The sequence below is a fragment of the Aythya ferina genome (genome assembly GCF_964211825.1).
Source record: "Aythya ferina genome assembly, chromosome: 30".
NCBI lineage: Eukaryota > Metazoa > Chordata > Aves > Anseriformes > Anatidae > Aythya > Aythya ferina.
In genome coordinates this window covers 1719359-1743006 of record NC_140327.1, presented here as the reverse complement: position 1 = coordinate 1743006, position 23648 = coordinate 1719359, and the positions used below count along the sequence as shown (strand labels likewise).

The 23648-nt window shown below is 52.9% G+C and overlaps 3 protein-coding genes and 1 long non-coding RNA gene across 10 annotated transcripts in view; all 4 read right to left on the bottom strand.

Moving 5' to 3' along the window:
- Positions 1–1129: 1129 nt before the first annotated feature.
- Positions 1130–3516, bottom strand: LOC311425416 (myelin-oligodendrocyte glycoprotein-like; the record flags this gene model as incomplete). Its single annotated transcript, XM_084501286.1, has 6 exons — positions 3493–3516; positions 3149–3284; positions 2395–2742; positions 2149–2253; positions 1851–1871; positions 1130–1200 (listed from the first exon to the last, which is right to left on the bottom strand). Exons 2-6 carry the CDS (start codon positions 3246–3248, stop codon positions 1130–1132), a joined length of 645 nt encoding a protein of 214 aa, XP_084357412.1. The 5' UTR covers positions 3249–3284; positions 3493–3516.
- A 2505-nt stretch (positions 3517–6021) lies between these two features.
- Positions 6022–23648, bottom strand: part of LOC311425293 (butyrophilin subfamily 3 member A1-like) — a 47146-nt gene continuing 29519 nt past the window's right edge. Inside the window, exons 11-30 of one of the 5 annotated variants that reach the window (XM_084501032.1) lie at positions 23596–23616; positions 23483–23503; positions 23367–23387; positions 23239–23259; positions 23106–23126; positions 22974–22994; positions 22842–22862; positions 22330–22350; positions 22199–22219; positions 22072–22092; positions 8525–8545; positions 8409–8429; positions 8281–8301; positions 8149–8169; positions 7735–7869; positions 7506–7526; positions 7375–7395; positions 7257–7277; positions 7066–7098; positions 6022–6888 (exon numbers count right to left, since the gene is read on the bottom strand). In XM_084501032.1, coding sequence (XP_084357158.1) covers positions 6350–6888; positions 7066–7098; positions 7257–7277; positions 7375–7395; positions 7506–7526; positions 7735–7869; positions 8149–8169; positions 8281–8301; positions 8409–8429; positions 8525–8545; positions 22072–22092; positions 22199–22219; positions 22330–22350; positions 22842–22862; positions 22974–22994; positions 23106–23126; positions 23239–23259; positions 23367–23387; positions 23483–23503; positions 23596–23616 — 1064 coding nt within the window. In that variant the 3' untranslated portion in view covers positions 6022–6349. Of the gene's footprint in view, positions 6889–7065; positions 7099–7256; positions 7278–7374; positions 7396–7505; positions 7527–7734; positions 7870–8148; positions 8170–8280; positions 8302–8408; positions 8430–8524; positions 8546–20360; positions 21225–21400; positions 21434–21591; positions 21613–21710; positions 21732–21842; positions 21864–21958; positions 21980–22071; positions 22093–22198; positions 22220–22329; positions 22351–22841; positions 22863–22973; positions 22995–23105; positions 23127–23238; positions 23260–23366; positions 23388–23482; positions 23504–23595; positions 23617–23648 lie in introns of those variants that run through there. The other 4 variants (XM_084501033.1, XM_084501034.1, XM_084501035.1 and 1 more) reach the window with 4 other exon arrangements.
- Positions 8765–10188, bottom strand: LOC311425388. The gene is made up of 7 exons (XR_014686307.1): positions 10167–10188; positions 10036–10056; positions 9905–9925; positions 9792–9812; positions 9424–9694; positions 8896–8916; positions 8765–8785 (listed from the first exon to the last, which is right to left on the bottom strand). It is a non-coding gene; the product is annotated as an uncharacterized lncRNA (long non-coding RNA).
- LOC311425335 (butyrophilin subfamily 3 member A2-like) lies at positions 11435–16443 on the bottom strand. 3 transcript variants are annotated; one of them, XM_084501157.1, is made up of 11 exons: positions 16053–16443; positions 15299–15646; positions 14317–14598; positions 14083–14187; positions 13785–13805; positions 13232–13252; positions 12572–12592; positions 12446–12466; positions 12331–12351; positions 12213–12233; positions 11435–12101 (listed from the first exon to the last, which is right to left on the bottom strand). In XM_084501157.1, the coding sequence occupies exons 1-11, from the start codon at positions 16150–16152 to the stop codon at positions 12031–12033; spliced, it is 1032 nt and encodes a 343-aa protein (XP_084357283.1). In that variant the 5' UTR covers positions 16153–16443; the 3' UTR covers positions 11435–12030. The 3 variants fall into 3 exon arrangements, 2 of the variants coding, with proteins under 2 accessions (XP_084357283.1, XP_084357282.1); XR_014686287.1 differs by having other exon boundaries at positions 12213–12377; positions 16053–16442; XM_084501156.1 differs by having other exon boundaries at positions 12213–12351.

Sequence of the window (23648 nt, the reverse complement as noted above, 5' to 3'; positions counted from 1 at the left end):
CCCAAATACATTCAGATGCAGATGGAGACTTACCCAGCCTTGCATTTTTTTCCTCTGCAAAAGAAAGAGAAAAGCAGTGCATGATCAGACGGACAGCTTCTTGTCATATGCCTGCTCCCATGGATAAACGCCCAAATTTATTCTTCTTGGAAGTGGCCAAAAATAACTTTGCTCCCAAAGGAGGGACCAGACTAATAGTGAGTGAAGTTCATCTGGGAGCATGGCTTGTGCAAGCAGAACAACCAGCACACAATCTTGTGTAGCTTCCAGTATGATGTCACCAAACATCAAATGAGAGTGAATGGGGACATATAGAGGACATCCCTGTTCCGGAAGCATTAGTGCAGAGCCGAGCAGCCCTGCAGTTCGCTCCCCATCCCAGTCTTGATCCCCCTTTTTTTCAGCCATCCTGGTTATCTGCCATGCCCAGGGCAGCCCCACGCTCCCCACTCCCCCATCAGGGTGAGGGTCAACCCAGGGCTGCTCTGACCCAGTTGACTACCCAGGTTCCCACCCTCCTCTGCACATCACATTCACGTTGCCCTGTGGACACTCACCCAGCTCTGCTTCTTGTTCCTCTGAAGAAAACAAAAAATGGTGGGGGGAGGGAGAAAAGAAGTGCCCGATGAGTGGGGAGATCTTCTCATTCCATCACTGGACCCCATAGTGTTTTGTTGTGGTGGACGTTACTCACCGAGTTCTGTATCCTTCCTCACTGTCAAACAAAAGCAAAAAGAAAGCATGATGGAAAGGGACAACTTCCCATCCCACATTGCCCACCAATAGGGCCCAAATGCCTTCATTTGGGGGAGGGACACTCACCCAGCTCTGCAGTTAGTTCCTCTGCAAAAGAAAAGCAAAAATACTTGGTGAGAGACTACAGATTCTCATTACATGATGATTACCCATTTTTCTTGGTTTCAGGGACAGAGACTCACTCAGTCTTGCAGATTGCTGCACTGCAAATGAGAAGGAAAATGGCATGCTGAGAGAGAACAGCTTCTCATAACATTGCGAAACCTCAAATCCCTTCAGATTTTGATGGAGACTTACCAGCCTTTGCGCGGTATTCATCTGGAAAAGAAAGAGAAAATCTCTGGAATGCTCTGTCCCAGCTGCCCACCCTCCCCTAAATATCACCTTGGTCTTGCCCTGGGGCCCAAGCTCTGTGACACTCACCCAACTCTGCTGCTTGTTCCACTGGAAAAGGAAAGTAAAAGCAAAGCAGGATAAGAAGGGAGAACTTCCCATCTGATTGCTGCTTATGGGAAAACATTGGGTATACGAATGCAGACTTACCTAACTTTTGAACTTTTTAAATGGAAAAGGAAAGAAAAGTCAATGTGTGACCAGAAGGCAGTGCTTCACCTTCCATGGCTACTCCCATAGCTACACCCTTAATTATTATTCTGATGTGAGTGTGCACAGAGCACTTTCCTCTGAGTCTGGGAGGGACTGGACTAACGGGGAGCAAGGACCACCTTTGAGCAAGGCTTGTGCACGTGGAACAGTAAGGACAGACACTTGTGCAGCTCTCTGCACTGTGCCACCAAAACAGAAATGTAAGTGAATGGGGACAGGTGGAGGACGTCCCTGTCCCAGAAGCGTCTATGGAGAGCGGGGCAGCCCCACAGCTCGCTCCCCATCCCCACCTTGATCCCCATTCCTTTCAGCCATCCCAGCCATGTCCCGTGCCCAGGGCAGCCCCATCCCCAGCACTCCCCACTCCCACCCCAGGCTCCAGCTGCTCCTCCAGCACCCCCGAGCTACCAGCACACAAGCCCCCTGAGCCCACCCAGACCAGGCCCTCCCACACAGACACCACTTCCCCAGGGACCACAAGGACTCACCCAGCTCTTGTATTCTTGCCGCTGAAAAGCAAAGGCGGAGGAAGAGGTGGTGAGCAGAGCAGCTTGGTTGCTGGGTGGGAACATGTGCAGGGGGGCTGCGCCTTGCCACCAGCCCCACGCTGCAGCCATGCTCCCTGGCCTCCCACCCAAGACCATCCTAAGGCCTTTGGCATCCCCAGGAGAACATTCCCTTCCTCCTCCTATGCACCTCCCTGAGCCAGGGCTCAGCCCCACTCCAGACCCAAGGGGGTCCCTGCAGAACACCTCCCTGCGCTCCATCCCTGTGCTGCCAGCTTACCTTGCTTTCGAAAGAGATAAACACCGAGGGCAGTGGACACATGCAAAAGCACGATGACCACAGCCATAGCCACCATCCAGGTCTGGGCATTGAGGAAAAAGGGATCTGAGAAAAGGTACCAGGAAAAGGGCTGTATTAAATGCCTGGGATTAGAAAAGCAAGGCCCTGACTTCTCACAGCTCAGGACAAATGCAGGGGCCAGGAACACCTGCACAATCTCCTTAAAGCATCAATCTAGCCACTAACCTGACACCACCAGCTTCACCGTTGCTTCATAATAAGCATCACCATCTTTCACAATACAGACATACTGGCCATCATCAGAGGGTCTCAGCCCCGTGATTCGCAAGTCCAGGCTTCCAGCAGAGAGACCAGCTCTGACCAACTCTGTCCTCCCGGCATATGCCCCCATCTGCTCCCTGTACAGGTCCTCTCCATTGCAGTAGTGGTGCACTGTCTCAGAGATATGGTTCCGGATCCACCTGACCTCCAAGCTGCGAGCATCGCGTTGAGGGGACAAGTAACAACGCAGCACAACATCCTGCCCCACGGTGGCAGTGACAGGCTGGCCTGGTCCCTCCACTGTGAGCTGGGCTGGGTCATGAAGAAGGGTACAGAGAGGTGGTGAGATTTTGCCATCATAAATTTAGGGGCAGTGAGTTACAATGGGCGAGCTGTGCGTGAGTTGGTGTGTGCTGTGTCCGCCTTGTCCTGTTGGATACCGGGACAACAGGAGAGGGAGAGGGAGGACGTGCAGGAGAAGGAGCTGTGCTGGGAGTGGGAGCCCTCTCTGCAGCATTCGGGCAGGTGAAGAAGAGCCAGAAAGGGCAGCTGAGGCAGTGCCCGTATTGCATGGAAGAACCAAAGGGAAAGCGAAACCGAGTGGGGGACCAAGCTGTGGGCTCAGGTCCCCCCTGCCCCACGGCTGATCCCCTACCCCACAGCAGCACGTCCGCCAGTCCCAGGGGGGAGAGCCCCCAGCAGCCCCGCAGGATCCTACCTGAGCCCAGCTGGAGGAGGAGCAGAGTGACAAGGGAAATCAGGAGTCCCCTGGCATGGCCGGTGAGGCTGGGGTGGCCACAGACCCAGGGGAGCCCCATCTGTGGTGCAGCAGGAGCAGGAGCTGGGGTCAGGACCTGAAGGAGAAGAGAGAGGGGACCAAGGGGCTTCAGGCACCGCAGGCGGATGGGGAAGGAGTCCCCCTGGGCCCAGGCACAAATAGCCACAGCCAGCAGTGCCTTGGGCAGGGCGCAGAGCCTGCGCTTATCATGGGCTGGGGGACACAGCAGGCAGCCCCCAGGGGTTCTTCTCCAAGGGAGCCCCACCAACAGAGAGGTCCCTCACTGCACCCAGTCGAGCTGTGGAAAGTACAAGGCTACGCCCAACTTCCCTAACCTTTGCCCAGTTCCTGCCTGCAATAACCCTCTGGGAGCACCTTTGTCCCTGGGGCAATGGGAGCAAGTGTCTGGGGAGCTCTAGAGGCCATCCCATCACAGCTGGGTGCCCTGCCCAGTGCCTTCAGCAAGCACAAGGGCTTGTCCCCAGCAGGAGCCTCTCCAGAACACCAGGGAATGCCACTGACTGAGCTCACTGTCTGGGTTATGGGGACTGCAGTCTTTCCCTGATGCTTCGACCCCGCCACTCCTCAATTCACTCTGCTCCTGCTCCTCGTGGGGTCCCTCCCATGGGATGCCATCCTTCCCGAACTGATCCTGCGTGCTCCTTACTCTGGCATCCCAGTTGTCTGCCCTCCCTGCACGCCTTTTTACACAGAGAGATGGAGAGTTCTGGCACTCTAAGGAAAACATCCTTAGAGTCTGCAGCTCTCCTCAGCTCCTTTGTCCCTTAGGATGGTGTTCCATGGGATTTAATCCTCTAGGTCTTTAAATAGCTTGAAGTTTGCTCTTCGGAAGTTCAGGGTCCTGCCTTTGCCCTTTGCCAGGCCCATATTCCTTGAGATCACAAACTCCTTCCCTGTGGTTGATCTTTCTGAGGTCTTTGCTAGTTCTCCCAGAGACTCCTCTCTCCGACCTTAGAACCTTGTATCTATTGTGCAGAGGCACTTTGGGGCAGGGGGAAGACTCCTCCTCTGTCTCCGATCACAGATGAGGGTCCACCCTCCTTTGTCCTGTGAGTCTTCAAATATACTTATTTTGGGCTGCACGCTTGTCTCCGTACCCCTTGCCTGGGCTTAAGGCAGGGCTGTTGCTCGGCCCGTATCAGCATATAATATCATTTATCATTCTTCTGCTCAGATTCCCACATGCTATGCTGCGTGGTGAGCTCCTGTCCCAACTGAGCCACCTGTTTGAAGAGCTCACCCAGCTGAGGGCACACTTGCACCCATGACACCCACTTCTGCCTTCAGGCTCTAAGGGGACCTCCAGAGACTGGAGCTCCGTGGAAGTGAGGGGTTGGGCTGCTCTTCCCATCCTCAGGAGGTCTGTTTTTGAGGAGGCATCTACCCAGGGAGGTTGCGGACCCCCATTTGGGTTTCAGCTGCAGACCTGCCTCCTGGCTCTGACTCCCAGGACCAACACCAAGGAGACGGTCTACTGCAAGACGCCTTCCCAGGCAGCAAAGCCTCAGGACAGAAAGCACCCAGCAAATGCCACCGCCAGACTCCATCTTCCAGTGCAAAACTTTATTTTATAGAATCATAGAACTGTAGAATATCCCGAGTTGGAAGGGACCCATAAGGATCATCAAGTCCAACTCCTGGCACCGCACAGGTCTGCCCAAAAGTTTAGACCATGGGACTAAGTGCACAGTCCAATCGCTTTTTAAATTCAGACAGGCTTGGTGCAGTGACTGCTTCCCTGGGGAGCCTGTTCCAGTGTGCAACCACCGTCTTGGTGAAGAACCTCTTCCTGATGTCCAGCCTAAACTTCCCCTGCCTCAGCTTAACGCCATTCCCGCAGGTCCTATCACTGGTGTTTACAGAGAATAGGTCACCCGCCTCTCCACTCCCCCTCGCAAGGAAGTTTTAAGCTGCGATGAGGTCCCCCCTCAGCCTCCTGTTCTTCAGGCTGAACAGGCCCAGTGCCCTCAGCCATCTTCGTCGCCCTCCTCTGGACACTCTCCAACAGTTTAAAGTCCTCTTCGTACTGTGGTGCCCAGAACTGCACACAGTACTCGAGATGAGGCCGCACCAGCGCAGAACAGAGCGGGACAATCACTTCACTCAACCGACAAGCAATGCCGTGCTCGATTCACCCCAGGGTACACTTGCCACAGTTCTTTTGCTGCTAGGCCTTGTTGTGCTCCACAGGGGGGAACAAATAGCCCCCACAGGCTGCTCATGCTCAGCACCAGGCACAGGGCAACCCCAGCCTAGGAGGTAAAGGCGGCCTGCACTGGCCAGCAGCACACAGTGACCACATCCCTTGCCCTGGGGTTTGCAAGCAGAGGGGAGAGGAGTGTGGAGAGCTGCTGCAGCCCCTGTGCTGCCTGCAGGGGCTCAGAGGCAGGGTGAGACCCATGGGTGCCAGCAGGGCTTGTGCCCCAGCACATGAGACCTGTGCAGGGCAGAGCCCAAAGCACTACAGCTCCCCAAGATCCACTTTCTTCAAGATTCCCACAGACCCAGTCCTTTCCTGTGCTTTTCCCTGTCCTTCATGGGACTGATTCCACAGCATCCTGCCTCCCCCAAGCCCTCCCACAGCATCCAACTCAGAAAGCATCCCAGCCCTGCAGCATCCTGGTCCCAGAGCATCCAACCACGAGAACAGCTTCGTTGCCCCCCACTGTAGCCATGCTCCAGCTCAAATCCAGCTTCCACTGGACTTTTCTGCCCTGCCACTTCAAGTTTCCTGTTCTTTTGGGGGTATGCAGATTCCTTCAATAATGATTTAAAAAATTCACACGCTGGGATTTTCCATGTTCAGAAGTTGATTTATTCATTTACAAGTAGTATTACTAATTCTTTTACATCTAAATTCCTGCTATATACTTCATGCTTTCACACTCAAAGCCAAATTCTTCACTGGAGTTAGAAACAGGGTTCCCAAAAACGAAGTAAAAGGGCTGCCTGAAGTCAGTACACCCACCATCTGCTGCAGGTCACAGCATGCAGGGAGAAACACAGGGCAGTCCCTGGCCCCACTGCCCCTCATTCCTGCAGTGCTCCTGCAGGATGAAGGAGAGGTGATGCAGGAGTGGCTGGAGAAGGGCAGGAGCTCCGCAGGGCTGGGGACAGGGTCTACAGGGTGCTGTCCCTCAGGCACAGCTGAATTCCATCTGTCCCCAGCCAGAACCAGGGGCGCATGCTCTCCCCTTTCAGGAAGACATTTGTGAAAGTGAAGATCTCGACCCTATTGTCATGATTTATAAAAGACACCTGACCCTGGGCACAGTCAAGACAGACCCAGATCCTCGTGGGGACAGGGGACAGGGACAAGGGGGTGGGAGGAGATTTGAGAGACTTGAGGTTTTCATAACAGTATTCCACAGCCCAGATCCCTTCTTCAGGGCTCATGTTGATCCATTTCTTCCTCTCCACAGATGCCCTGGCCACCCCCATAGCCCACCCTGAATGCTTTAGCCCCTCTCCCTCCACCTCCACCAACCAGCAGTGCCTCCCCTCTCTGAACTCCTCACGGCCCAGAACGCAGCAACTAGTGTCAAATCTCTCCGGGGTGTTGGGCACCTGCTGCCGTTCACTTTCCCATCTCACACTGCTCTTGTCCTGAGACAGGACGAGCAGAGGATGAGCCGTGTCAGGATCCAGGGTCACTTTCACTGCAGGGACAGAAGGAGCCAGGCCATCACGGGCAGAGCTCAGCCCTGGGCAGGCTTTCCCCAGCTCGGGGCCAGGAGCTGCCCCACGGGGCAGGAGATGGGGCACCTCTTGGCTCCTGAACATGGCCCAACAAGGGAAGGAGAAGCACCACAGAGGGCAACCCAATGCACACCTACCTGTATTATGAGACATCAGAAAACTTCTCCATGCTGGAAGGAGAGGGGAGAGCTGGTCACAGCCCACAGCTGGTGCCCAGTGGTTGTGGGTTTTGTGAGGGGCCAGCCCTGGTCTGCTCTGTCCCAGCTGCCCACCCTCCCCTGCACATTGCCTTGACATTGTCCTTGGGCTCAAGCTCAGGAACACTCACCCTTCTCAGCAGCTTGTTCCTCTGGAAAAGAAAGCAAAAGCAATGCCTGATGAGAGGAGAGAGCTTCTCGCCCCATGCCTGAACCCCAAACTGCTTTGTTATGGTGCAGGAAACTCACTGGGCTTTGCATCTTTATTCTCTGCCAAACAAAAGGAAAAGAAAGCATGATGGAAAGGGACATCTTGCCTTCTCAAAATGCCCACTGGTAGAACCCAAACGCCTTCATTTGGGGAAGGGATGGGCACTCACCCAGCTCTTCAGTTAGATCCTCTGCAAAAGAAAAGCAAAAACACTTAGTAAGAGAGTACAGATTCTCATTACATGACATGAACCCATTTTCTTTGGGTTTGGGAACAGAGATTCACACAATCTTGTAGATTGGTGCGCTAGAAATGAGAAGAAAATCATGGCGAGAGGGAACCGCTTCCCGTCCCATTGCAATGACCCCAAATACTTCCAGTAGCAGATGGATACTTACCCAGACTTACATTCCTTTCCTCTGCAAAACCTCCTTCGAGATCAGCACAGGGCAAGCCTGTGAGAGGTGCTCCCTGGTTGAAGAACCGCTGTATCGTGTCTTCATGCTGCTTGAAGAGCTGAACAGCTTGTCCAACTTTCAGTACAATGCCACCAAAAGACAAGTGGAAGTGAATGGTACATATAGAGGACGTTCCTATCCTGGAAGCATCAGTGCCGAGCGGGGCAGCCCCGCAACTCGCTTCCTGTCCCAACCTTGATCCCCGTTCCCTTCAGCCACCCGACTGTGTGCCATGCCCAGGGCAGCCGTGCAATCCCCACTCCCCTGTCAGGGTGAGGGGCCTGCCCTGGGCTGCTCTGTCCCAGTTGCCTACCCTCCCCTGCACATCGCGTTTGCGTTGCCGAGGACACTCACGCATCTTTTCTACCCGATCCACTGAAGAAAAGAAAAAAAGAGGGGGAGAAAAAAGAAATGCCTGATGAGAGGGGAGAGCTTCGCATTCTATCACTGGACCCCATACTGTCTGTTGTGGTGCAGGATACTCACTGCGTTGTGTATCCTTGCTCTCTGTCAAACAAAAGCAAAAAGAATGCATGATAGAAAGGGACAAGTTCCCATCCCACACTGCCCACCAATCGGGCCGAAATTCCAACATTTTCAGGAGGGACACTCACCCAGATCTGTAGCTTGCTTCTCTGCAAAAGAAAACCAAAAACGCTTGGTGAGAGAGTACAGATTCTCATTAAATGACACGAAGTCATATTCTTTGGGATTGGGGCCAGACACTCACGCAGTCTTGCAGATTGGTTTGCTAGAAATGAGAAGAAAATCATGGTGAGAGGGAACAGCCTCCTATCCCATTGCAATGACCCCAAATACTTTCAGATGATGATGGAGACTTACCCAGCCTCAGATTCTTTTCCTCTGCAAAAGAAAGAGAAAAGCAATGCATGATCAGAGGGGAAAGCTTCTCCTGCCATAGCTCCCATTGGAAGACATGAAGTTCTTTCTGTTGGGGAGGGACACTCACCCAGCTCTGCTTTCAGTTCCGCTGCAAAAGGAAAACAAAGGCAATGCATGATCAGAGGGGACAACTTCTCATCCCATGGCTGCTTCCATGGGAAGACCCCAAGTTCCTTCATTTTGGGGAGGGACACTCACCCAGCCTTTTATCTTTTTGTTCTGGAAAGGAAAGGCAAAAGCAATGCATGATCAGAGGGGACAGCTTCTTGTCATATGCCTGCTCCCATGGCTACGCTCCAAAATTTATTCTTCTTGGAAGTGGCCAAATATAACTTTGCTCCCAAAGGAGGGAGCAGACTAATAGTGAGTGAAGTTCATCTGTGAGCATGGCTTGTGCAAGCAGAACAACCAGCACAGAAACTTGTGCAACTTTCAGTACGATGCCACCAAAAGACAAGTGGAAGTGAATGGGGAGCAGGTGGAGGACGTCCCTGTCCTGGAAGCATCAGTGTAGAGTGGGGCAGCCCCGCAGCTTGCTCCCCATCCCAACCTTGATCCCCGTTCCTTTCAGCCATCCCGGCTGTGTCCTGTGCCCAGGGCAGCCCCGCACTCCCCACTCCCCCGTCAGGCTGAGGGGCCAGCCCTGGGCTGCTCTGTCCCAGCTGCCCACCCTCCCCTGCACATTGCCTTGACATTGCCCTTGGGCTCAAGCTCAAGAGTACTCACCGTTCTCAGCAGCTTGTTCCTCTGGAAAAGAAAGCAAAAGCAATGCCTGATCAGAGGGGAGAGCTTCTCACCCCATGCCTGAACCCCAAACTGCTTTGTTATGCTGCAGGATACTCACTGAGCTTTGCATCTTTTTTCTCTGCCAAACAAAAGGGAAAGGAAAGCACGATAGAAAAGGACATCTTGCCTTCTCAAAATGCCCACTGGTAGAACCCAAATGCCTTCATTTGGGGGAGGGATGGGCACTCACCCAGCTCTGCTGCTTGTTCCTCTGAAGAAAAGTAAAGCAAAAACACTTGGTGAGAGAGTACAGATTCTTATTATATGACAAGAACTCATTTTCTTTGGGTTTGGGGCCAGACACTCACGCAGTCTTGCAGATTTGTGTGCTAGAAATGAGAAGAAAATCATGGTGAGAGGGAACAGCCTCCCATCCCATTGCAATGACCCCAAATACTTTCAGATGCAGATGGAGACTTACCCAGCCTTGCATTCTTGTCCTCTGCAAAAGAAAGAGAAAGGCAATGCATGATCAGAAGGGACAACTTCTCATCCCATGGCTGCTTCCATGGGAAGACCCCAAGTTCCTTAATTTTGGGGAGGGACACTCACCCAGCTCTGCTTTCAGTTCCGCTGCAAAAGGAAAGCAAAGGCAATGCATGATCAGAGGGGACAACTTCTCATCCCATGGCTGCTTCCATGGGAAGACCCCAAGTTCCTTAATTTTGGGGAGGGACACTCACCCAGCCTTTTATCTTTTTGTTCTGGAAAGGAAAGGCAAAAGCAATGCCTGATCAGAGGGGAGAGCTTCTCACCCCATGCCTGAACCCCAAACTGCTTTGTTATGCTGCAGGATACTCACTGAGCTTTGCATCTTTTTCCTCTGCCAAACAAAAGGGAAAGGAAAGCACGATAGAAAAGGACATCTTGCCTTCTCAAAATGCCCACTGGTAGAACCCAAATGCCTTCATTTGGGGGAGGGATGGGCACTCACCCAGCTCTGCTGCTTGTTCCTCTGAAGAAAAGTAAAGCAAAAACACTTGGTGAGAGAGTACAGATTCTTATTATATGACAAGAACTCATTTTCTTTGGGTTTGGGGCCAGACACTCACGCAGTCTTGCAGATTTGTGTGCTAGAAATGAGAAGAAAGTCATGGTGAGAGGGAACAGCCTCCCATCCCATTGCAATGACCCCAAATACTTTCAGATACTGATGGAGACTTACCCAGCCTTGCATTCTTGTCCTCTGCAAAAGAAAGAGAAAAGCAATGCATGATCAGAGGGGAAAGCTTCTCCTGCCATAGCTCCCATTGGAAGACATGAAGTTCTTTCCATTGGGGAGGGACACTCACCCAGCTCTGCTTTCAGTTCCGCTGCAAAAGGAAAGCAAAGGCAATGCATGATCAGAGGGGACAACTTCTCATCCCATGGCTGCTTCCATGGGAAGACCCCAAGTTCCTTCATTTTGGGGAGGGACACTCACCCAGCCTTTTATCTTTTTGTTCTGGAAAGGAAAGGCAAAAGCAATGCATGATCAGAGGGGACAGCTTCTCGTCATATGCCTGCTCCCATGGCTATGCCCCCAAATTTATTCTTCTTGGAAGTGGCCAAATATAACTTTGCTCCCAAAGGAGGGAGCAGACTAATAGTGAGTGAAGTTCATCTGTGAGCATGGCTTGTGCAAGCAGAACAACCAGCACAGAAACTTGTGCAGCTTTCAGTACGATGCCACCAAAAGACAAGTGGAAGTGAATGGGGAGCAGGTGGAGGACGTCCCTGTCCTGGAAGCATCAGTGTAGAGTGGGGCAGCCCCGCAGCTTGCTCCCCATCCCAGCCTTGATCCCCGTTCCTTTCAGCCATCCCGGCTGTGTCCCGTGCCCAGGGCAGCCCCGCACTCCCCACTCCCCCGTCAGGCTGAGGGGCCAGCCCTGGGCTGCTCTGTCCCAGCTGCCCACCCTCCCCTGCACATTGCCTTGACATTGCCCTTGGGCTCAAGCTCAAGAGTACTCACCGTTCTCAGCAGCTTGTTCCTCTGGAAAAGAAAGCAAAAGCAATGCCTGATCAGAGGGGAGAGCTTCTCACCCCATGCCTGAACCCCAAACTGCTTTGTTATGCTGCAGGATACTCACTGAGCTTTGCATCTTTTTTCTCTGCCAAACAAAAGGGAAAGGAAAGCACGATAGAAAAGGACATCTTGCCTTCTCAAAATGCCCACTGGTAGAACCCAAATGCCTTCATTTGGGGGAGGGATGGGCACTCACCCAGCTCTGCTGCTTGTTCCTCTGAAGAAAAATAAAAAAGAGGGGGAGAGAAAAGAAATACCCGATGAGAGGGGAGAGCTTCTCATTCTATTGCTGGACCCCATACTGTTTGTTGTGGTGCAGGATACTCACTGAGTTCTGAATCCTTCCTCACTGTCAAACAAAAGCAAAAAGAAAGCATGATGGAAAGGGACATCTTGCCTTCTCAAAATGCCCACTGGTAGAACCCAAATGCCTTCATTTGGGGGAGGGATGGGCACTCACCCAGCTCTGCTGCTTGTTCCTCTGAAGAAAAATAAAAAAGAGGGGGAGAGAAAAGAAATACCCGATGAGAGGGGAGAGCTTCTCATTCTATTGCTGGACCCCATACTGTTTGTTGTGGTGCAGGATACTCACTGAGTTCTGAATCCTTCCTCACTGTCAAACAAAAGCAAAAAGAAAGCATGATGGAAAGGGACATCTTGCCTTCTCAAAATGCCCACTGGTAGAACCCAAATGCCTTCATTTGGGGGAGGGATGGGCACTCACCCAGCTCTGCTGCTTGTTCCTCTGAAGAAAAGTAAAGCAAAAACACTTGGTGAGAGAGTATAGATTCTTATTATATGACAAGAACTCATTTTCTTTGGGTTTGGGGCCAGACACTCACTCAGTCTTGCAGACTGCTGCACTGCAAATGATAAGAAAAATGGCATACTGAGAGGGAAAATTTTCTCAGCACATTGCGACACCTCAAATGCCTTCAGATTTTGATGGAGACTTACCAGCCTTTGCGCGGTATTCATCTGGAAAAGAAAGAGAAAATCCCTGGAGTGCACTGTCCCAGCTGCCCACCCTCCCCTAAATATCACCTTGGCCTTGTCCTGGGGCCCAAGCTCATTAACACTCACCCTCCACTGCTGCTTGATGTGCTGGAAAAGGAAAGCAAAAGCAAAGAATGATAAGAAGGGAGAACTTCCCATCTGATTGATGCTTATGGGAAAACACTGGGTTTACGAATGCAGACTTAGCTAACTTTCCAACTTTTTTAATGGAAAAGAAAAAAAAAAAAACTCAATGTGTCACCAGATGGCAGTGCTTCACATTCCATGGTTACTCCCATAGCTAGACCTTTAATTATTCTTCTGAGGTGAGTGTGCACAGAGCACCTTCCTCCGAGTTTGGGACGGACCGGACTAACAGGGAGCAAGTCCAAGCTCTGAGCAAGGCTTGTGCTCGTGGAGCATTAAGGACAGACACTTGTGCAGCTCTCTGCACCATGCCACCAAAAGACAAGGGGAAGTGAATGGGGATGGGTGGAGGACGTCCCTGTCCCAGAAGCGTCAGTGCAGAGCGGGGCATCCCCACAGCTCGCTCCCCATCCCCACCTTGATCCCCGTTCCTTTCAGCCATCCCGGCCGTGTCCCGTGCCCAGGGCAGCCCCATCCCCAGCACTCCCCACTCCCCCATCAGGTTGAGGGGCCAGCCCTGGGCTGCTCTGTCCCAGCTGCCCACCCTCCTCTGCACATCGCCTTGGTGTTGCCCTGGGGCTCAAGGACGGGGACACTCACCCCGATCTGCAGCTTGTTTCTCTGAAATGGAAAGCAAAAATAATATCTGATCAGAAGGAAGAGCTTCTCAGCCCATGGATAGACTTTGAACACATGTCATGTGTGGGAAATGACCAAATTGCACCCAGATTTGGAGAAACCTGACTAACAGTCAGCCAGAAGCAGCTTTGAGCAAGGCTTGTGCACATGGAGCATTAAGGACAGACACTTGTGCAGCTCTCAGCACCGTGCCACCAAAACACAAGGGGAAGTGAATGGGGACGGGTGGAGGATGTCCCTGTCCCGGAAGTCTCAGTGCAGAGTGGGGAAGCCCCTCAGCTCGCTCCCCGTCCCCACCTTGATCCCCGTTCCTTTCAGCCCTCCTGGTCGTGTCCCGTGCCCAGGGCAGACCCAGCCCCAGCACTCCCCACTCCCACACCAGGCTCCAGCTGCTCCTCCAGCACCCCCGAGCCACCAGCACACAAGCCCCCAGAGCCCACCCAGACCAGGCCCAGGCCCTCCCGCAGGGACACCACTTCCCCAGGGGCTGGGGGCAGGGACTGCAAGGACTCACCCAGCTCTCGCCTCTGTGCCACTGAAAAGCAAAGGCGGAGGAAGAGGTGGTGAGCAGAGCAGCTTGGTTGCTGGGTGGGAACATGTGCAGGGGGGCTGCGCCTTGCCACCAGCCCCACGCTGCAGCCATGCTCCCTGGCCTCCAACCCAAGACCATCCTAAGGCTTTTGGCATCCCCAGGAGAACATTCCCTTCCTCCTCCTACGCACCTCCCTGGGCCAGGGCTCAGCCCCGCTCCAGACCCAGGGGGGTCCCTGCCGAACACCTCCCTCCAGTCCATCCCTGCGCTGCCAGCTTACCTTGCTTTCGAAAGAGATAAACACCGAGACCAGTGGACACAGCCAAAAGCACGAGGACCAGAGCCAGAGCCACCTTCCAGGGCTGGGTGTTGTGGAAGAAGGGATCTGAGAAAAGGCACCAGGAAAAGGGCTGCCTTTACATGCGCATGGATGGAAAAGCAAGACCCAGACTTCTCGTGTCTCAGGACAAGTGTGGGGGCCAGGAACTCCTCACCCTGGCCGTGCCATTTGTACCTGCGATGTGCAGGGAAAATTTCCTCTCCTGCTGGAGGCGGCTGTTCCTGACCACGCAGGACAAGGGCCCCTCCACGCTTCCGGTCATGATGACGGTGCCTCCGATTTCAAAGAGCCCCTCCTGGTCCTGGGAATGTGTCTGGGAGACCGAGGGCAGGTGCTGCCCGCGAGCATCCCTCCACAGCAGCTGCGGCAGCGGGTACCAGCCGGCTGATTGACACAGCACCCGGACGCCTCCGTCCTCGTAGCCCCCGAGGTAGAGGTGGGGGTCAGCGCCTGTGGCTGGGGGAAGAGCCCACCGCTGAGGCTTGACTTGGGGAGGGATTCATTTCAATTCAAAGACCCCATCTGCTCCCGTGCCAACACAGTCCTGCCCAGCCACTGCTTCAGGGGCTCAGGGACCGGGTACTGCACGCACCCAAGTAAACCCCAAACCACCACGGCTGGTGCCAGGACAAAAGAACAGGGCTGTAGAATGCCAATGGCCCCAAATCGCCCAGAAAATCCAGGTGCCGAGGTTCAGCACCTCCAGGCAGTGTCTCTGCACCAAGCTGTGCTGGTTCAAGAAGCCCTGAGAGTTCCAGACAACAAATCAGGCCACCCCACCATGAAAAGCAAAAGCAAGTTGACGTCCAGACGCTCAGAGATTTCTACCCAGGCACAGTGTTTGTTCCCATGATTGGTACAGCTGAAAGAGCTGCTCAGCAGCCAGTGCCCTCAAAGCTTCATGGAGATGGAGTTCAAAGAGGCCACTGAGACTGAATGAAATCATTTCGTTCTTTCTGAATAAAAAGCCTGCAAGGGGCACAAGTGTGCTCCTTGCTGCACAAGTGCTCACAGAGAGAGGAGGAGAAGCCCCATCAGACTTAACTTTTTGAGACGCCTCTTAGATGGCCATGAGGATGGGACAGGGTCCTGGGTGGGACTCACAAACTCAGGGACACCTGTACCATCCCCTGAAAGCCTCACCCCAGACACTAACCTGACACCTGCAGATGCACCGTTGCTTCGTCATAAGCATCAGCATCTTCCACAGTGCAGATGTACAGGCCATCATCCGAGGGTCTCAGCCCTGTGATTCGCAAGTCCAGGCTTCCAGCAGAGAGACCAGCTCTGGACAACTCTGTCCTCCCGGCATATGCCCCCATCTGCTCCCCATACAGGTCCTCTCCATTGCGGTAGTGGTGCACTGTCTCAGACAAATCATCCCGAATCCACTTGACCTCCAAGCTGCGAGCATCGCGTTGAGGGGACAAGTGGCAGGGCAGCACAACATCCTGCCCCACGGTGGCAGTGACAGGCTGGCCTGGTCCCACCACTCTGAACTGAGCTGGGCAATGGAGAAGGGCACAGAGAGGAGGTGAGATTTTGCCATTGTAAATTTAGGGGCAGTGAGTGACAAAGTGTGAGCTGTGTGTGAGTTGGTGCGTGCTGCGTCCCCCGTGTCCCATGGGAAACCACCGGGAAAACACAAGAGGGGAAAAGGGAGGACGTGCAGGAGAAGGAGGTGTGCTGGGAGTGGGAGCCCTCTCTGCAGCATTTGGGTAGGTGAAGGAGAGCCAGAAAGGGCAGTCAAGGCAGCGCCCGTATTGTGTGGAAGAACCAAAGGGAAAGAGAAACCCAGCAGGGACCGAGCTGTGGGCTCAGGTTCCCCCTTTCCCACAGCCTCTCCCCTGCCCCACATCAAGTCTGCATGCACAGGGGGGAGAGCCCCCAGCAGCCCCACAGGATCCTACCTGAGCCCAGCTGGAGGAGGAGCAGAGTGACGAGGGAAGTCAGGAGCCCCCTGGCATGGCCGGTGAGGCTGGGGTGGCTGCAGCCCCAGGGGAGCCCCATCTGTGCTGCAGAAGGAGCAGTAGCTGGGATCAGGACCTGAAGGAGAAGAAAGAGGGGACCGAGGGGCTGCAGGCACTGCAGGCAGATGGGGAAGGAGTCCCCCTGGGCCCGGGCACAAGGACCCACAGCCAGCAGTGCCTTGGACAGGGCGCAGAGCCTGCGCTTTTATCACAGGCTGGGGGACACAGCAGGCAGCCCCCAGGGGTTCTTCTCCAAAGGAGCCCCACCAACAGAGAGGTCCCTTACGGCACCCAGCAGAGCTGCAGAAAGCACGAGGCTACGCCCAACTTCCCTAACCTTTGCCCAACTCCTGGCAGCAATAACCCTCTGGGAGCAATTTTCCCCCTTTCTTGATGGGAGCAAATGGCTCCAGAGCAGAGAGGGATTGGAGGCTGCAGGGTATGGGGAGCAACTGGGTGCCAAGTCCAGTGCTGCCACAGTTCACTTAACGTTGTGCGGGCAAAGAGCAAGCCCTGCTCCTGGCTCCAATCAAGCAGTCATGGTAGAAGGTCAGCTCACATTGGCAGGGATCTTTTTCTAGAGCTTAGGTGGGTAATGAATCTTTACATCCTCTGGAAGGGAGGTCAGGCAATGTGGGAGGGCTACAGAGAAAAGGTTTGTCTCTATAAGCAAAATAGTTGTACGGCCAAAGCTGACTTCACGTTGAGCCTGGACAGTACTGTGATGGGTATTGAAATGGACTTAGAAAAATATTTTAACTCCAAAAGGAGGACCAGAAAAAACATTGGTCTGTTAACTGATGGGAATGGTGTCCTAACAAACAAGGACATTGACAATGCAGAGATGTTTAACGCTTTCTTTGCCTTTGTCTTCAACATTGACAATGGGCACTGGGACCTGAGGTGCCATGTGTTGGAGTGTCATGACTGTGGGAATGATAAACTCGCAGCCAACCCTAAATTTTTGTGGGATTTGCTTCTACATGTGGATGTATACAAGTTTATAGGGCCGTATAGGATTAAACCTAGAGTACTCAGAGAACTGGCAGATGTCATCAGGAAATCTAAATAAATTACTTTTGAAATATCCTTCGGAATCTGGAGAGGTCATAGAATCATAGAGTATCCCGAGTTGGAAGGGACCCATAAGGATCATCAAGTCCAACTCCTGGCACCGCACAGGACTGCCCAAGAGTTTAGACCATGGGACTAAGTGCACAGTCCAATCGCTTCTTAAATTCAGACAGGATTGGTGCAGTGAGTACTTCACTGGGGAGCCTGTTCCAGTATGCAACCACCCCTTTCGTGAAGAACCTCTTCCTGATGTCCAGCCTAAACTTCCCCTGCCTCAGCTTAACACCATTCCCGTGGGTCCTATCACTGTTGTTTACAGAGAATAGGTCACCTGCCTGTCCTGCCCCTCGTGAGGAAGTTGTAGACCGCGATCATGTCCCCCCTCAGCCTCCTCTTCTCCAGGCTGAACAGGCCCAGTGCCCTCAGCCGCTCCTCATACGTCTTCCCCTCTAGGCCCTTCACCATCACTGTGGCCCTCCTCTGGACACTCTCCAACAGTTTAATGTCCTTTTTGCACTGTGGTGCCCAGAACTGCACTCAGTACTCGAGGTGAGGCTGCACCAGCGCAGAGCAGAGTGGGACAATCACCTCCCTCAACGGACTAGCAATGCCGTGCTCGATGCACCCCAGGATGCAGATGGCCCTCCTGGCTGCCAGGGCACACTGCTGGCTCATATTCAACTTGCTGTCTACCACAACCCCAGATCCCTCTCCGTGGGGCTTCTCTCCAGCATCACATCCCCCAGTCTGTACGTATAGCCAGGATTACCCCGTCCCAGGTGCAGGACCTGGCACTTGCTCTTGTTAAATTTCATGCAGTTTGCGATCGCCCAGCTCTCCAATTTGTCCAGGTCTCTCTGCAAGGCATTTCCACCCTCAAAAGAGTCCACAACTCCTCCAAGTTTGGTGTCTTTGGCAAAATTTGCTCAGAACGCCTTCTAGTCCTACATCCAAATCGTTTATAAAATCATTGAAGAGGACTGGCCCTAAAACGGAGCCTTGGGGGACCCCACTAGTGACCATCCGCCAGCCTGATGTGGCCCCATTTACCACAACCCTTTTAGCCCTGCCTGTCAGCCAATTGCTCACCCATCGTATGATGTTTCTGTTTAGTTTTATGCTGGACATTTTGTCCAGTAGGATTCTATAGGAAACCGTGTCAAAAGCCTTGCTGAAGTCCCAAAAGATCACATCAGCTGTTTTCCCTTGGTCAACTAGATGGGTGATCTAATCATAAAAGGAAACCAAATTTGTTAGGCAGGACCTACCCCTCATGAACCTGTGTTGGCTGGGACCAATGACAGCACTGTCCCCCAGGTCTACTTCAGTAACTTCAAAAATCATATTCTCCATAATTTTACCAGGCACAGTTCGCTCAGTTTGGGTGAGCAGGTGGGTCCCTCTCACCGCTCTTTTGCAGTGGTCTTTCCCATCAGTACTTGTAACCTGCTTGCAACGCGCCTGGCCATGGTATCAATCAGGCAGAAAACCATGGTTTCTGCATCTCTTGCAGCCTCTCCAGCCACAGTCACTGATGTAGCTACTCAAACGGAGGGCTTGCAGAAACACACCGCCGTCCAGGTCTTGGAGAGGCAGGTGACCTGATCTCTGTAAACACCAGTGATAGGACCCGCAGGAATGGCATTAAGCTCAAGCAGGGGAAGTTTAGTCTGGACATCCGGAAGAGGTTCTACACGAAGGGGGTGGTTGCACACTGGAACAGGCTCCCCAGGGAAGCAGTCACTGCACCAGTCCTGTCTGAATTTAAGAAGCAGTGTGCCCAAGAGGCCAAGAATGTCAACGACATCCTGGCCTGTATCAGACATAGCATGGCCAGTAGGACCAGAGAGGTGATTGTACCCATGTACCTTGCCCTGGAGAGGCTGCACCTCAAGCACTGTGTTCAATTTTGGGCCTCTCACTACAAGAAGGGCATCAAGGCCCTGCAGTGTGTCCAGACAAGGGCTACAAAACTGGTGAAGGGCCTGGAACACAAGTCCGACAAGGGGCGCCTGAGGGAACTGGGGTCTTTTAGTATGGAGACAGCTCAGGGGAGACCTTATGGCTTTCTGCAACTACCTGAAAGGAAGCTGTGGGAGCTGGGGGCAGATAACTATCAATAGAACAAGAGGAAGTGGCCTCAAGTTGTGCCAGGGGAGGTTCAGGCTGGAAATGAGAAATTTGGTCTTAGAAAGAGAGGTTTGGCATTGGAACGGGTTGCCCAGGGAAGTGGTTGAGTCACCATCCCTGGAGGTTTTTAAAAGAAGTTTGGATGTAGAGCTTAGTGATACGGTTTAGTGGAGGACTTTTTAGTGTTAGGTCAGAGGTTGGACTCGATGATCTAGAGGTCTTTTCCAACCTAGAAATTCTGTGATTCTGTGATTCCTCCTAGCTTTGACTAACAGGACCAACACCAAGGAGACAGTCTGCTGCAAGACACCTTCCCAGGCAGCAAAGCCTCAGGACAGAAAGCACCCAGGAAATGCCACTGCCAGACTCCATCTTCTTGTGCAAAACTTTATTTGACACAGTCCTGCTGCTGCTGCGCCTTGATGTGCTCCAGAGGAGAGAACAAAGAGCCTCCACAGACTGCTCATGCTCAGCACCAGGAACAGGGCAAAGATCAACCCCAAACTAGGAGGCAAAGGTGGCCTGCACTGGCCGGCAGCACACAGTGACCACATCCCTTGCCCTGGGGTCTGTGAGCAGTGCAAGCAGAGAGGAGAGGAGCAATGAGAGCTGCTGCAGCCCCTGTGCTGCCCGCTGGGGCTCAGAGGCAGGGTGAGACCCATGGGTGCCAGCAGGGCTTGTGCCCCAGCACATGAGACCTGTGCAGGGCAGAGCCCAAAGCACCACAGCTCCCCTTTCTTCAAGATTCCCACAGACCCAGTCCTTTCCTGTGCTTTTCCCTGTCCTTCATGGGACGGATTCTACAGCATCCTGTCTCCGCCAAGCCCTCCCACAGAATCCAACTCAGAAAGCATCCCAGCCCTGCAGCATCCTGGTCCCAGAGCATCCAACCATGAGAACAGCTTCGTTGCCCCCCACTGTAGCCATACTCCGGCTCAAATCCAGCTTCCACTGGACTTTTCTGCCCTGCCACTTCAAGTTTCCTGTTCTTTTGGGGGTATGCAGATTCCTTCAATAATGATTTAAAATATTCACACGCTGGGATTTTCCATGTTCAGAAGATGATTTTTTTATTTACAAGGAGTATTACTAATTCTTTTACATCTAAATTCCTGCTATATACTTCATGCTTTCACACCCAAAGCCAAATTCTTCACTGGAGTTAGAAACAGGGTTCCCAAAAACGAAGTAAAAGGGCTGCCTGAAGTCAGTACCCCCACCATCTGCTGCAGGTCTCAGCGTGCAGGGAGAAACACAGGGCAGCCCCTGACCCCACTGCCCCTCATTCCTGCACTGCTCCTGCAGGATGAAGGAGAGGTGATGCAGGAGTGGCTGGAGAAGTGCAGGAGCTCTGCAGGGCTGGGGACAGGGTCTACAGGGTGCTGTCCCTCAGGCACAGCTGGGCATTCGTCCCCAGCCAGAACCAGGGGCGCATGCTCTCCCCTTTCAGGAAGACATCTGTGCAAGTGAAGATCTCGACCCAATTGTCATGGTTTATAAAAGACACCTGACCCTCAGTACAGTCAAGACAGACCCAGATCCTCGTGGGGACAGGGGACAGGGACAAGGGGGTGGGAGGAGATGTTAGAGACTTGAGATTTTTATAACAGTACTCCACAGCCCAGATCCCTTCTTTAGGGCTCATGTTGATCCACCCCTTCCTCTTCACCGATGCCCTGGCCACCCCCACAGCCCACCCTGAATCCTTTAGCCCCTCTCCCTCCACCTCCACCAACCAGCAGTGCCTCCCCTCTCTGAACTCCTCACGTCCTAGAACGCAGCAACTAGTGTCAAATCTCTCTGGTGTGTCAGGAACCTGCTGTTGTTCAGCTTCCCGTCTCACACTGCAGTTGTCCTGAGACAGGACAAGCAGGGAATGAGCCGTGTGTGGATCCAGGGTCACCTTCACTGCAGGGACAGAAGGAGCCAGGCCATCAGGGGCAGAGCTCAGCCCTGGGCAGGCTTTCCCCAGCTCGGGGCCAGGAGCTGCCCCACGGAGAGGAGATGGGGCACCTCTTGGCTCCTGAACATGCCCCACCAGGGGCAGGAGGAGCACCTCAGAGGGCAACCCAGTGCACACCTACCTCTATTTTGAGGCAGCAGAAACTTTCTCCATGCTGGAAGGAGAAGGGAGAGCTGATCACAGCCCATGGCAGGTGCCCAGTGGGTGTGGGCAGGGTGAGGGGCCAGCCCTGCGTTGCTGTGTCCCAGCTGCCCACCATCCCCTGCACATCACCTTGACATTGCCCTTGGGCTCAAGCTCAGGAACACTCACCCTGCCCTGCAGCTTGTTCCCCTGGAAAAAGAATGCAAAAGCAATGTCTGATGAGAGGGGAGAGCTTCTCGCCCCATGCCTGAACCCCAAACTGCTTTGTTATGGTGCAGGATACTCACTGAGCATAGCATCTTTTTTCTCTGTCAAACAAAAGCAAAAAGAAAGCACGATGGACAAGGACATCTTGCCTTCTCAAAATGCCCACTGGTAGAACCCAAGGGCCTTCATTTGGGGGAGGGATGGACACTCACCCAGCTCTGTGGCTAGTTCCTCTGCAAAAGAAAAGCAAAAACACTTGGTGAGAGAGTACAGATTCTCATTACATGACAAGAATTCATTTTCTTTGGGTTTGGGGCCAGACACTCACGCAGTCTTGCAGATTGGTGCGCTAAAAATGAGAAGAAAATCATGGTGAGAGGGAACAGCTTCCCATCCCATTGCGATGACCCCAAATACTTTCAGATGCAGATGGAGACTTACCCAGCCTTGCATTCTTTTTCTCTGCAAAAGAAAGAGAAAAGCAATGCATGATCAGAGGGGAAAGCTTCTCCTCCCATAGCTCCCATTGGAAGACATGAAGTTCTTTCCGTTGGGGAGGGACACTCACCCCGCTCTGCTTTCAGTTCCGCTGCAAAAGGAAAGCAAAGGCGATGCATGATCAGAGGGGACAACTTCTCATCCCATGGCTGCTTCCACGGGAAGACCCGGAGTTCCTTCATTTTGGGGAGGGACACTCACCCAGCCTTTTATCTTTTTGTGCTGGAAAAGAAAGGTAAAAGCAATGCATGATCAGAGGGAACAGCTTCTCGTCATATGCCTGCTCCCATGGCTATGCCCCCAAATTTATTCTTCTAGGAAGTGGCCAAATGTAACTTTGCTCCCAAAGGAGGGACCAGACTAATCGTGAGTGAAGTTCATCTGTGAGCATGGTTTCTGCAAGCAGAACAACCAGCACAGAAACTTGTGAAGCTTTCAGTACGATGCCACCAAAACACAACTGGAACTGAATGGGGATGTGTGGAGGACGTCCCTGTCCTGGAAGCGTCAGTGCCGAGCAGGGCAACCCCGCAGTTCGCTTTCCGTCCCCACCTTGATCCCCGTTCCCTTCAGCCATCCCGGCCGTGTCCCATGCCTGGGGCAGCCCTGCACTCTCCACTCCTGTGTCAGGGTGAGGAGCCCGCCTACGGCTGCTCTGTCCCAGTTGCCTACCCTACCCTGAACATCGCCTTCATGTTGCTGAGGACACTCACCCAGCTCTGCTGCTTGTTCCTCTGAAGAAAAGAAAAAAAGACGGGGAGAGAAAAGAAATACCCGATGAGAGGGGAGAGCTTCTTATTCCATCGCTGGACCCCATACTGTTTGTTGTTGTGCAGGATACTCACCGAGTTCTGAATCCTTCCTCACTGTCAAACAAAAGCAAAAAGAAAGCACGATGGAAAGGGACATCTTGCCTTCTCAAAATGCCCACTGGTAGAACCCAAATTCCTTCATTTGGGGGAGGGATGGGCACTCACCCAGCTCTGCTGCTTGTTCCTCTGAAGAAAAATAAAAAAGACGGGGAGAGAAAAGAAATGTCTGATGAGAGGGGAGATCTTCTCATTCCATCACTGGACCCCATACTGTTTTGTTGTGGTGGAGGATACTCACTGAGTTCTGTATCCTTCCTCACTGTCAAACAAAAGCAAAAAGAATGCATGATAGAAAGGGACAACTTCCCATCCCACACTGCCCACCAATAGGGCCGAAATTCCAACAATTTCAGGAGGGACACTCACCCAGCACTTCAGTTAGATACACTGCAAAAGAAAAGCAAAAATACTTGGTGAGAGAGTACAGATTCTCATTACATGACAAGAACTCATTTTCTTTGGGTTTGGGGCCAGACACTCACTCAGTCTTGCAGATTGGTGTGCTAGAAATGAGAAGAAAATCACGGTGAGAGGGAACAGCTTCCCATCCCATTGTGATGACTCCAAATACATTCAGATGCAGATGGAGACTTACCCAGCCTTGCATTCTTTTCCTCTGCAAAAGAAAGAGAAAAGCAATGCATGATC

Bases quoted from the DNA above. Each gene is read 5' to 3' on its own strand.
- LOC311425335 (XM_084501156.1), bottom strand. From the start codon at position 16,152: ATGGGGCTCCCCTGGGGCTGCAGCCACCCCAGCCTCACCGGCCATGCC. The intron at 13,253-13,784 runs GTGAGTCCTTGC...TTTCCATTTCAG, and splicing joins GGCACAGAGGCGAGAGCTGG to AGAAACAAGCTGCAGATCGG. The intron at 12,593-13,231 runs GTGAGTGTCCCC...TTCCTTTTCCAG, and splicing joins GAAACAAGCTGCAGATCGGG to CACATCAAGCAGCAGTGGAG.